The 13,708-nt window shown below is 35.2% G+C and overlaps 1 protein-coding gene across 6 annotated transcripts in view; it reads right to left on the reverse strand.

Annotated features, from left to right (window-relative positions):
* LOC132697708 (hemicentin-1) overlaps positions 1-13,708 on the reverse strand; it is a 405,569-nt gene that overhangs the window by 199,276 nt on the left and 192,585 nt on the right. For 5 of the 6 annotated variants that reach the window (XM_060663290.1, XM_060663291.1, XM_060663292.1 and 2 more), the window contains exon 2: positions 8,668-8,848. In XM_060663290.1, the coding sequence (XP_060519273.1) occupies positions 8,668-8,848 (181 nt within the window). Of the gene's footprint in view, positions 1-8,667; positions 8,849-11,601; positions 11,942-13,708 lie in introns of those variants that run through there. The other variant, XM_060663289.1, reaches the window with a different exon arrangement.

Genomic DNA, 13,708 nt, shown 5'->3' on the forward strand with positions numbered 1-13,708 from the left:
TGTCGCTTAGTGTCACGACCGAAGAATGATTTATATTGAATACAGCCGACTGAAACCTCCTGTGATTCTACTCGCAAGAAACGAAATTTTACAGGACTCTCAACCTGTCAACAGCCTTCCAAAGCATCCAAATGTAGTTATTTCGAGTATGGCACTATTAAAAGTGATAATAAATCTTCCATTTACTTTGTTGTAAAGAAATAATGAAGGAAAATATATCAGGTAAAATGCTAAGTACTTAAAAATGATAACAAAACCTATTTATTAGTATCCGATATACAATACAATTTTATTACTCTGTAATAGTGTATAACAGAGGTGATATCATTACAATGGTAATGGCGATGGCTAGTAATGGAAGGTAGTGGTAATTTAACTGGTGTTTAGTAGTAATTCTTGAGGTATAGTCTGCTCATAGATATAAGAAAGTGACCAATTGCTTTTGAATGGGATTATCGAAGGGTGGTCATTAATAATTAATACAATGCAACTAGATTATTACCTAAAGTTTCGGAATTTAAATTCAGGTAAAATTGAGGTCCGTAATAAAAAATAATTTTATACCTACCTGTGTTTAATATTCTTTGGTTTGGTATACTACTTAGCTTAAGTTTATTAGTAATCATTCTTATTTCCTGTGTAATACAGCTTGTGTTGAATCGTGTGCGAATTATGCAAAATATGTGTGAGTTTAGTATATCTCAGGGGATACTCCCTCCCAAATGTAGAAAACAGTATTTTATTGAGACTAAGGAAGTTATAAACAATGTTTATTTGACTCTCATTAAACGTGATGCCAGCAAGCAAGCATCTTTAGAAGAAACGGCCACATTGACGAAAATTCCAACATCAACTGTATAAAAAATTGTGAATAATCCCATTTCACCGAGGAAAAAAAGAAGCGATGCTGACATTTTCTCGAGTGTAGATGGCTCTAAAGATGGCTGGATTCCAAATGGACTTTCTCTGTCTCCGAAAAATATTAAAATTCTTCTCTGGATTACCATGAAGACGCCATCTCTGATTTATTTGAAAGTTGGGTTAAAAACAAACTAGTTCCAAACATTCCTCCTAATAGTGTAATTGTTATGGACAATGCAAGTTATCACAGTAGACAGTTCACTAAAACCTTTTCCTCATGTGACACAAAAGCAACAATCCAAAACTACATGTATAACAACGACATTTATTTTCACGAAGATTATACCAAAAAATAATTAATTGAGGTTCTACAAAGATTGAACCTACAAAAGGAATGCGTCTGTGATAATTATGCAAAAAATGTTGGGCATACCGTTTTAAGGCTTCTACCTTACCACTGTATATTTAATCCGATTGAACATGTTTGGCAGCGACTGAAATCTGGCATTCGTCGTAACAATATTTTTCCCCGTGTTAACTCCAATGTCCTCAAACTTATAGAAACCGAAGTTTTTAACATCCCTTCACAAAGTTGGGCAAATTCTGTTAAACATATAGAAAAAGCAGAACAATCGTATATCCATATTGTAGATAATATACAACAAATAATAATTAGAACAGGCGATGATAGTGAGACTGATATATTATGTGAATAATTTTAAGTAGGTAATAAAAATAATTTTTAATTTTATTTTGGATTTAAACATAAATACATACATAAATAAATAAATATTTTTTAGTATCTTTCGTAACAAAACCCCAAATAATTAAATTTTAATCAAAGTACGGACCTGTTCGGCCATATTTCATTCTACAGCTTGCCCGGGTCTTTCCTTAATTCGTATCAGTTAGTCACTTTCTTATATCTATGAACAGACTTTAATTTCTGGTAGAAGTAGTGTTACACAGATGCACTTATGAAATCTCCCTCGGGTCAAACCAAACTGACAAAAGGTCACAGACGTTTTTCTAGGGGTCGCCCGCGCTTTGGTATTCCGTCGGCGAGGAAACATGGAGAGATCGTTAAACAAATGGTAGCGTTAATGGCGACCGGTCAAAAACAACTCCCTATTGATTTATACCGCCGCTCGTTCGAATGACTAATGAGTGAGATATTTGTCGGGGCTCTATCGGGTCGGACTGGTCCCGAATCGGTTTCTAGTTATTCGATGGGTCGTATTGATGGGAAGACTGTAGACGGCTCTATAAATGATAGAGACGTCATTATTCTTTCCGATTGATAGTTCCCGATAAAACCCGACGGTATATTACTAATATCTCATCAACGTATAGAGAAAGTCAAAACTCTTAAGATGTTCCGGCATTGCCGATTCAGAATTTCAATTTATAATCTATTGCCACGAAACCATAATGCCTTACCAGAATCTTGCTGACGTGACAAAAAAATATACGAAGGATAGAGAGCCGCGTCTTTGGCAGTAGACACACGAATTAACAATTTTTCCGGGATTTATGTCTCAATTAAGGGCTCTAATTCGGGGCAATTCACAACGGCTACGGCCGGGAGGGGCGCTGTTAGTTACAGTCGTCAGATAAGAGGCGGCGAAAACGGACAAGAAATAGTAGAGCGTAAGAAGCTAAATGAGCCATGAATTCGAGATTATTTGAACAATTTGCAATTTGTGTGTCTTTGCAATTTGATTTGGTTTCAGGCAGATCTCGCCGGGAGCTTTTATTGCATTTTATTGGTGCAAGGTCGTTTTGTTTGTGGAGATGCTTTAATTCGGTTTAATCAGATCTGAATACCCCCACAGACACACACACAGGTGGATCCTCGACTTATCGATAGGTCATGGAGAAGTTCAGGTAAATTGGTAGCACGTAGCTTTTTGTATTATTTTTATATGATATTCAATTTTTTTTTCTGAATACCGATGTTGATGACCGAAGATTTCTACAATTGTCGCCTTTAGGCATAGTAACATTGCAGGCAGATTTATACAGGGTTTCTGAGTACTGCGTTCGGAATAGACTCCACTTAAATGTGGATAAAAGCCAATACATAGATTTTTCTTTCTCTATAAATCCAATTATGAATTTAAAATTATCGTGGTTAAAGATGTGCGGATAGTTCTGGACTCTAAACTCTTGTTCGAGTCACATTGCGTATGATAACTGAAGTCCTGAAGGTAATGTTTTGGTATTTTTTTGTATATAAATAGTTTGTTCTATGTTAGGCAAGATTTTTAAATGAATTGATTTTTATGAAATTAAATGTAATTTCGCAACACTGGATAATATTAGGTTTCTCTGGAAAGCAACAGAGTTGGCGCAGAAGCGTCAATACAGCGTTGTAACCTGCTTATTCGTCGTCGTCTACTGTCTTCGTAGCGTAATTTTAATGTTCTAGAACATATAAATATGGAAAGAAAGCGTTGTGTGAACAATCCAAATAACTTTTGCTATATCTGTGGTAGTTATGATGCAGTAAAGCAAAGGCGAACTTTTGTGAAAAATTTATACCACGCTTATTTCAGTGTAAAAATTGGCGACCAAGGTTTCTCATACTGTTTGTTTCATTTGCGTTGAAGTATTAAGAAACTTCCAAAAAGGTAAGAAGAAATGTTTAAGCTTTGGTGTTCCTATGATATGGCGAAAGCCTATGGATCAGAGTGATGATTATTACTTTTGTTCGTGTAATGCTTAAGGATTCAATAGAAAAAATAAGAAACAAATTGTGTGTCCCAATCTCGACTCTGCTATTCAACCAGTACCTCATAGATCAGATGTACCTACCGCCCTAAAAGAACTAGAAAACGTAATTTCGTCAGAATCAAAGGAATCTAATTTCGACCCAGATGACTCAGATTTCACACCAGATTTTAGAGAACTCGAAGTGTTTAGCGAATTAAATGATTTAATTAGAGATTTGCACCTTCCAGACGATGCATCCGAATTGTTAGGGTCCAGACTTCGTGACAAGCATTTACTGGCACCTGGCGTCACATCAAGCTGTTACCGGGATCGGGAAAAAGAGTTATATCAATATTTCGGTAAATTTGAAAGAAACGAATGAAAATTTAGGACTTCTTTTGAAGAAAATAAATTTACAAGAACATCTTTGTGGGTGCTTTGTGGTGACCTTAAAGTGCTGGGCATGTTTCTAGGATAACAGGGGGTTATACAAAGTCGGGCAAGAGATAGATATTGGACTCAGATAAAATGAGCCTTTAGAACAAGCCTTACACCTGATAGCAAAAATGTAGTAAAAGATAGCTTAGTTGACCCCATAATATTTACTCCTTCTTTTTCAAAACAAACTTGGCTTATGCAAAGACAATGATTTTCAAAACACAATGACCAATGTCGAGAACAACGTCTGGCTTTCATTTAAAAAAGTAACTCATAAGTTGCGTGGCAACTCTAAGGACGAAAACTACGAAAGTAGTGTTCAAAATATATTACAGCACTTTCATCTTCTAGGTTGTAATATGAGTTTGAAAGTGAATTTCCTGTTATCACACTTGAACTGTTTTCCTGGAAATCTTGGAGCAGTTAACGAAGAACAGGGAGAGAAGTTTCATCAGGACCTTAAGGCAATGGAACCGCAATACCAAGGCAGATGGAGAAGAACTATGATGGCGGGCTACGCCTGGATGTTAAAACGGGATGTACCCTTAAAAATACACAGCGAAATGTCCGGGCAATGCAGCTTTCTGGCAAAAAGATGAAGATTTCACTCAAAAAAGTATTAGTAATTTTTTTTTTCACTTTTTTTAACAAGGATTCCACTTTTTTACTTAATAAAAAAGTAATTTATTTTAGATAAATCGTTTTTTTTTCTCAAAACATTTGCAAAAAAACCTTACGTGATACAAATAACTGCATAGAATTTTTGAAATCAGCCTACCAAAATTATATAGAATCAGTTTTCAAAATAAAAACGTCTGTCAAAAAGTTTAATTTTGTAGACCGGTATTATCTTTCTAACTCGCTTCTTATATGATGTCATGCTATTCTATAATATTGTCAAAGATGATAGTGGACTTACTTAATATTAATTAATGTTCCTTTAAAAATTTTATTAGGAACAGTATTTGGTCTGTTGAGAAAGTTTATGTAAATAAATAATAAAATTTAAAAGGAACAAATATTTTTTTATTTGTTCCTTTTAATGTATTCTCGTTAACATGACAATGAACCGACTAAAGTGATTACCATAATAATTTTACCATCACCAAAACTAACTATTTTATTAGTCTAGATAATATTATAAAAAACGGGCAAATATTTCACTTCTTCGCGCTGATCTAAACGGTCCTCACTCTATGGTCCTCGGAATCCCAAAAAATATTTAATTTCCACTTTACACTCGCCGGAAATAAAATAAAAGGGAATAAAATCGAGTGCCCGGACTCGGGAAAAACTTTTACGGATGCGTTGAATCGGAAAATGTGGGAGCGTCGACAGACAAAGACAGCGTTTTCTAATAAATATTTGCAGGCGAGCCAATGTCTTGAATTAGAATGAAGGGTTCGCGACGACGACGGAGGCGACCCAATTCGGCTGTTCCGAACTTCGACATATCGCTGTTAATAGAGTTTCCGATTTTATTCGCGAATTTATTCTCCGATGGTGGCGCTGCTGACAGTACACAAACCTGGCGGTAAGGAAGTATTTCCGACCCATTCTACCTGAACGATATGAAGCATTCAGTTAACAGGTTTTGTGGTCTGTGGTTTGTGGAAAATGGTCCAATATGTTGCGATGAAATCAATTTTATCGTAGAAAGTCAGTGTTTTGCACGAAGCATTATTAAGTACATTCCATGTAATTTTAATTCGGTCTACTGCAGAGACCGATAACCCAATTGCTGCAGTTCTCTTAAATAATGGTAGGTAGGTTTTTGTGTTGAGATTGGTTTTGGAACGCGTAAGCTTTTCCTCTAATATTGAAGACTCAAATGATACAACCCGAATGATATTTCTTAGCAATATCAAAGTAAACATGAGACTTATATGAAAAAAACGGAAGCCTTCCAAAATTTTACCACCAGAGTAGCTTAACATTTCTCCTACCAAAAACCTTGTAAAATGATCAACAATTGTTCGCACAATGCAGGAAGGCATATATAGCCAAAACTATATACTAGATTGCCGCCTTAATTTCAACATATCCCCAATGTTTTTTGTATAAGGACGCCATTACCCCTAATATCGGAATAACTACGTAACAACACAATTCTGTGGACGGGCTGAGGAACATCTTCGGTTGCAACGTCAAAATGGCGATTCGAATGCTCTACTGAAATTTAGTCTATGGAGCCGCAGATAAAAAAGTAACCTTACATCTATAGAATGTCTATTCTCAAATGTAAAGGGAATTTTTGATTGAAGCTGTTGGATAATCTGGAACTTAAAGTAAAAACACAGAATATATTTATGTCATTTGTTCAGTAATTTATTTTTGCCTCAAGCTACTTATTTAACTATAAATTCAATGAAACTGTGATAGTTCGGTAGGACCTTTTTGCCTATTTTTTGACACATGAATTTGCAAAGTTTTTTTATGGGAAAGAGACATTACCCATTTTGTCCCAGTGGTGCGTTAATGCACCACCTATTCTATGATTTTTTTGTCACATCCAGGAAATATTTTTGCACATCCATTTAGAAATTTTATTATTAAAACCGTATAAATCGCTAATTTATCTGTAAAGGAAAGATCTTATATATGACTTCAAAAGTTAACAAAAGCGGCAAAAAAATATTTTGGATATTTTTGTTAAGTCTATAGCACGACGATTACATCGCAGAAAACAAACATTGGAAATACTATATTGATTATGCTTTCTTTTTGAAAATACTTACTGGTGCGTGAATGCACCACTGGTTTTATCTGTGAAACAAAACTTTGTTTTTGGAAGTCTAGACAAGTCTGCGCATGTAGCAATAGCGTGTTCTTTAGTATTATTTTGTGCCTAGTGCAGTTCGTTAAATAAGGCAGTTCCGAGGCATTTGACTCAAAAGGAATTAGAGGCAGCTATGGAGGAGATCGTGATGGATGAGGACAATAACATGAAAGTCGTAAGTATTCTTTGGACTTACGTATTCTTATGTATTGTAGCATTCCATTCCTTGTAAATTTATGCTAAAAATAACGTGAAAAAATATTTACAGAACATATTGACGCGGTCTATATTCCACCCGACGTGGAAACCTTAAGTGACGAAGAAGATATTTACGATAACATAAATCTACAAGAGTTTGGGGAACCAACTGATATAGTTGGACCTTTCGAGTTACATAGACCGAATAATACAGCTGTCATTCGACAGTCCTGTAATTCATCAACTACTCAATGGGACTCATCAGATGATGAAACCCTGGAATTTAAAAGAAGACGTATGTTTTCTGCAAACGACAAGCTTGCGTCTACTGTCAAATGAAAGAAACCTCGGATTGAGTACACTCACACACCTATATCCGATGAATTTAGACCATGTGAGGAATTAAAAAATAGGCTTTCTGGAAGAACTCCGCTTGAAATATTTTTTATGTTTTTTGATAACGAAATGATTGAAAACAATTACTCAAAGAAATCTTGCACCTGCTATAGATGAAGTACGTTATGATAATGAAGGTCACCTCATGATTGTTCATGCTAATAAAGCCCGAAGGATATGTAGATTCTACAACAGTCACACAATTTACGTTTGTAATAAGTGTAATGTGCATTTACATACTTCATGTTTTGTAAAATATCAAAAATGAAACCGGGTGTTACCAGTGGTGCGCTCACGCACCATAAAATATTATGCGTTTTTCAAGTCAGGTTCTAGTTGGAAAACAATTTACTTTTAGTTATTTTCTGTCGAATTTGAACTTTCTCTTGTATATTTATGTATAAATTACATCTTATGTACCCCAAATCATTATTTAACGTTTTTTCCCAGTGGTTCGTTTACGCACCAATATTTTTTTGCATATTTCGAGTTTTTATTTTTTTTGTCACATGTAATGTACTCTTAAGTGCAACAAAATAAATAATTTCGGAGCAAAAAAGTATTTTTTTTATTTTTTTATGCTTGGGATAATATGGGTTATGCAAATTTCATTGGAGAGTAATAGCAACAATAACACAATATTTTGGCGACAACGTTTGGGAAAACAAAAATAAGGAGAGACGTTCCAACAAAACTTAATAATTTTGTAGTCTGTCCATTTATAGTCCTTTGTTGAATACTTATTCTCAACACTTTCGTTCAATCCTTGACTTTCTTCAACAGAATCAGCCTCTTAAAAGTAGAAGAATTGAAATAAAGGAAATTATAAGATAGTAAAATGCCAAAGGAGAAATATGCAACTGATCTACGAATACTGCAACTTGATTACAAAAATTTTAATTCTTGCAGCAAAATGTTCGACGTTATTTTATTCTAGATTTCTTTGTACCCAAGTGATCATTTATTGAATATCACTGACGCGCTCGCTAACATTCGCCAGATTAAAGCATACATTTATTTTGCAGCACTCATTGGATTGGATTAATCCATAATATGTGAGTCGCAACAAACGTGAAAAGTATAAAAGTAGATTTCTGGAGCAACTCTTGCCGACAACAATCCTCCAGGTTCCTATTTTAGACTGCGGGTAAGAAAAAAATGGGCCACCTAAATTAAGGGGGTGACCTTAGGAAAAAGTTTAGTAGACTTGTTAACGAAAGTCCCCCGAACCTGAACATTTTTAAGTGGTTATTTCCGTTTCAATATAACAATAATCTCACCTTTCTTTCGCATCCCCTTCGGGCCGTTTTATGCTCCCCGCGTGACTCAGCACGTAGATCCTGGACGTGTCCTTGTACCATTTGACGCTGTGCAGGTTGCCGCACTGCTTCCTGTCCACTCGGCAAGGAAGTTCGGCAATAGTGCCCACGTGGGCGTACATGTCCCTCGTTTTCGTACCGGCTGTAACCCAAGAAAAAAAAAGTCAAATGTTACCGTAATTATGGCGCTAACGCTATTCGCATTACGTTAGACGTATAACGCGCGATCGGGATTCCTAACCCTACATAGCCGTTCGTCTAATAAAACCCGCGGCGAAGTTGGGCAATTTCAAAGTTCGAGAGCAGTTAATACAGTTCTTCGCCGCCGTCGTTTTACAACCTAGAGAAAATATATAATTCTTCGCTCCGCCCTCAACGAGTTTAATGGTTTTTAACTTTTGCACGTTAACTTAAGGGGGATATAACTAATTCTTGGTACGTAATTACGGCGGGATCGGCGTCGTTATTCGAGAAAACTTTTAGGTGTATCGCTTTTACGTTCTGGCGCGAAAAACGTTTAGCCGGTTATTCGCGAGCAAAATGCGATTTTTAAAGTTTCCCGGGCACGAGGTGGCCAAATCGTCAGTAAAAATGGGAATTTATATCGGGCAAGGAAATCGGATTTCCGCGGCCGTGCGCCGAAATTTTATTCGGTTTTTTGTGACAGCCGTTTGAAAAATAAGAGTGGTGTCAAAGGACGAGACTGAAAAAGTGAATGATCTACTATGATATTTACCAACTGCATGGGAAGTCACAGCTGGCAACGACCCCGATTGGATGCTGTGTAATATTAATCAAAATTCACCTTATGACAGGCTCCAAAAGGCATGGCGTCGAGTTGATATTTATGGGGAGCACGAAATGGTTGAAGTATCAATTGGTCTTGGGACATATTGCAACATAATTCAAGCAGAAGCGAAAAAAGCATATTAGGGTACCGTAATGAAGAAATATTGATATGGGACAAGAGACAGTTAAGTGAAACTAAAAAAGTAACGAAAAAGTCAACCTCATAGCGACGAAAGGAGCAGAGATCCCAACAATAGATCCACAGTCGATATTTTCGATATCCATAGCCTGGATAGCCTGGCTGAGATTTTCAGGGGCCCATTGGAAAACAGTAATGTCCTAAGAGGGAACGCACGACCGACACCTTATCAATTTGTACACCGGCCTCTGCAGCCTCAAACACCATATGCTCAAGATAGGCCTCGCGAATAATGACAAGTGTCGGTTGTGTTACGAGGGCTGAATCTGATGGGGGAGTGAATACTTGGGAATGTGCCGCAATAGATCATAAGGTGCCAGCGGAAAGGCGGAATATCGGCCACATACAATAAACCCCATCTAAACTTGATATAAATTGGAATGGTAATGGCATGGAAGAAAAGTGAAACAAATTTTATAATAGAAAAAACGGTTAGCAATGTACCTCATTTTCCTCTTGTTTGTTTGTACTGGGTGACAATTAAAATTTGTACAAGTTGTTCGAAGTTTTCTTTTAGGAGTGAATTTTGTGTGAAATATATTATCTAATGAAATGAAAATGAAATACTGTAAAAAAAGTTGTATTTTTAAATTACTACGACATTTTTGTGAACTAGTTACCTTGTATAAATAGAAGAATTATGTGTTCTCGTTGGTAGATTATTAATTTACCGATATATTCGAAATTATTTACCCAGATAAGAGGGCAAATACAGAGATAAGACAAAGAACAAGGATAACCGACGTAGTGCACAAAACCCTAAGACTGAAATGGGAATACGCAGGACATGTTGCCAGGAGAAAAACTAACAAATGGCAAAAATCAGTCCTTGTTTGGAGGCCATACGAATTTTGAAAACCCAGAGGAAGACCACCAATGAGATGGAGGGATGATTTAAAACTAATAGACTGCCGAAATTGGATACAAACAGCCTATAGCAGAAGAAAATGGAAGTAAGAACTTAAAGAAAATTTACCAATTTCATTAGAATTTTAAAAAATTGATAATAATCTCAGTTTTTTGAAAATCTTAGGCATACGTGGAAATTATAAAGTCCTTCTAACTTTGAAAAAAGATTTTTCAAAAGAACTTAAAATATACAGGTATATGTACATATATACAGTTATTTTACCATATGCAACACAAGAATTTGTAATTCAAAAATATTTATTAATTAAACTTAAGCAATAAAAATATTCATAGGTATTATAGGTAAAAAATTCTGAACCTTACAAAATATATCACAACCACTCCCTTCACAGAAAGATACCTGACTGCAATGAAATGAACGTTTGAACGAACCTTGATTTATTAAATTAGGTTAGCAACTTTAAACTTCATTTTTGTACATTGCAGTAAAATGAAAACGCAACGGTGAAAACGAATTGACATTTCATTAATTAGTATTTTAATTTTAATTTAAGTGCTTTGACAAATTCACGAAAACTCTAAACAAATAAACTACCTGTTGCAAACGATTTTGTTTAAATTGTATAAAAAACATATTAAGTTAAATGAAAATACAAATCGGTAAAATACATGACAATAATATTAGTTATTACATTAACAGTAGACTATGCAAAAAAGTTTGATAAACGCGATTTAAATTACTACTTCAATTTGGCAAAACGGAGCGGATATTGAATTATATTGATTGATTGATTAAATGATACTGAATATTAAAAAATATATATTTAATTTCGTTTCTGCATCATTACTACAAACTTAATACTAAGGATGCAGGCTCAGTGCTATTGAAGATTTTTCTAACTTGATTATATAACTTGATAAAGTTCGTATGACTGTCTCCAGAAAAGTTACTGTTTATTGTTATTTTATTATTAACTTTTGATTTTATTAAAAATTACTTTGATTACTATTTTAACAAGTTTAAATTTCACACACACCGTATCTCTGGATGGCCCGACCACAATCCGCGATTCCCACCAGTAAAACTGCGACTAAAATCCACATCTCGACCCTCGACTGACACCACACACACCAAATTTTGCATTTACTTCATCATATCACGTAACCCGCGATTTTCCCGCCGAAATTTCTAACGTCCATTCGGCCTCACATCCCCGTACAAGCCCGGCGAGTCGTTTCATACTAAACTGAAAATCACTCAAGGGGGGTCCTTCTTCGTGCCCTATACACCGCGTATTCGGCTATCAAACGAATATGATTCCCCCGCGGCAGCCACCTGTCGCGGATCGCTGCCCCTCAAGGCCGGAAGTTCGAAGGTGCCCCGTATGTGTGCGAGTGTCTTTCGATGCAATGGCGGTACAATACACGCATATCTGGGGCTTTCAGGTGCTTCTGTTACACGGACGTCAAAAAAAATTAACGCCCAACGATTCACGATTTTACTTCACCATTTTTTCAATAACTTTAGACGTTACCAGTGAAGGTACCATCGAGTTCATAACAAAGGCAACAATTTATTCCAAAAATAATTGAAAAAATTAAGTCTATATCAGTATTTACATGACAAGAGAATTGAAATTGAGTACAGTAAATATTTTTTTCTAAAATACCCAATTAATGTACCGATCAAAGGTGTAGAAAATTCACTTCGGACATTTCCGGCCACCGATATTTTGACATTTGTCAATTCTGGTCACGTGACACGTCACGATGGCAACATTGGTATTACTTATAATATTTACAGTTCCAAAATAATGCCATATAATTTTTTTTTTTAATATTTGAAAGTGCATTTCATAAAAATATTAAATAAATATAAACCATTTCTAAATAAAAAAATGTTTTATCCGTTTTTTTGTTAATATTTTAGTATTATTTTACCTTTTAAAAATACTTTATTAATGCACAAAATATAAGTTAATAAAATCAAATTAATTATTACAAAATGAAATTAAATTTATAAAATTATAATTAATTGATAATTGACATTAGCGCATTTTTGAAAAACATTATTTACGTGACTTAGTGAATGTATAAAACTTTTTGCATAATAGACCATTAAAATGAGTGAGCAAAATCAAAATTATAATAAACAATGAACAAGATGATACGAATTGATGTCTGAGGAAGCTAAAATCGGCTGACTCGTTTTTAAGGTTATAAATTAAATTTGTTGGTACTCCGAAGATTTATATTATGTCTCCTATTATCATCAAAATAATTACGTCACCAAAGTGAGTAAAACCAAAAATATGTTCTTAAATTTGAAATAAAAATATTAAGGAATGATATCCCGTTTACGATTTCTGGCGCACCCTGTATCTATCTGAGAAACACAGTGTTACCCGAACTGTTTCGTTCACGCTCCGCCGACTGTCCACTTTCCCACCCCCCCGTGTTGGATCAAGAGGGCCCCATGGGTTTCGCACGCTCGCACATTGTTCGTCCGTGAGATCGTATACGAGCCTTTTTGTTAATGTTTGGTTATTTCTTTCACGTTATTTAGTAATCTTGAATTGGAGTTCGCCAAACTTTGAACTGCCGCAATATTACTGTTCTCTAATTTTTCCATGGTTGATTTATTCGTCTTGAAAGTGAAGGCAAATGAATTTCTTAACTTTTAAACTCTTTAGAAGAGATCAAGTTATGAAAATTGCAGCTTGGGTATTTTATAAAGTGCGAAAAAACAGGAGTTTAGCAACACTATATGGTGTTTCGGATTTTTGATGGTCTTATGGCGTAATTGATAAAAATAGCTCCCGCGTTGCGGCTTTTCTGAGTCAAGGCCGCTTGAGTTGAAATGAAAGATGACACAAACAGAAATATAATAGCTATCTTGGATTTTTTGATACAAGGTTCTCCGTTTTCCCCGGGCATACTAATATATATAAAAAAAAATAAAGATATTTAAAAGTATTTAAAAAATTGTTATTGAAAAGCATAGTCTTAGAAAACACAAGGTTAGTTTGTACATTAATCTTTGGGTTTTTCAGTCGAAAGCTGACTACGCCGCTGGGGCCTTCATAAAAAACTCTATCCAGACCGTTTTCACCTTTTAGATAAGTAAACTTACAATCGCTTTAC

This window comes from Cylas formicarius, unplaced genomic scaffold (assembly GCF_029955315.1).
Source record: "Cylas formicarius isolate icCylForm1 unplaced genomic scaffold, icCylForm1.1 PGA_scaffold_2__14_contigs__length_35257938, whole genome shotgun sequence".
NCBI classification, from domain to species: Eukaryota; Metazoa; Arthropoda; class Insecta; order Coleoptera; family Brentidae; genus Cylas; species Cylas formicarius.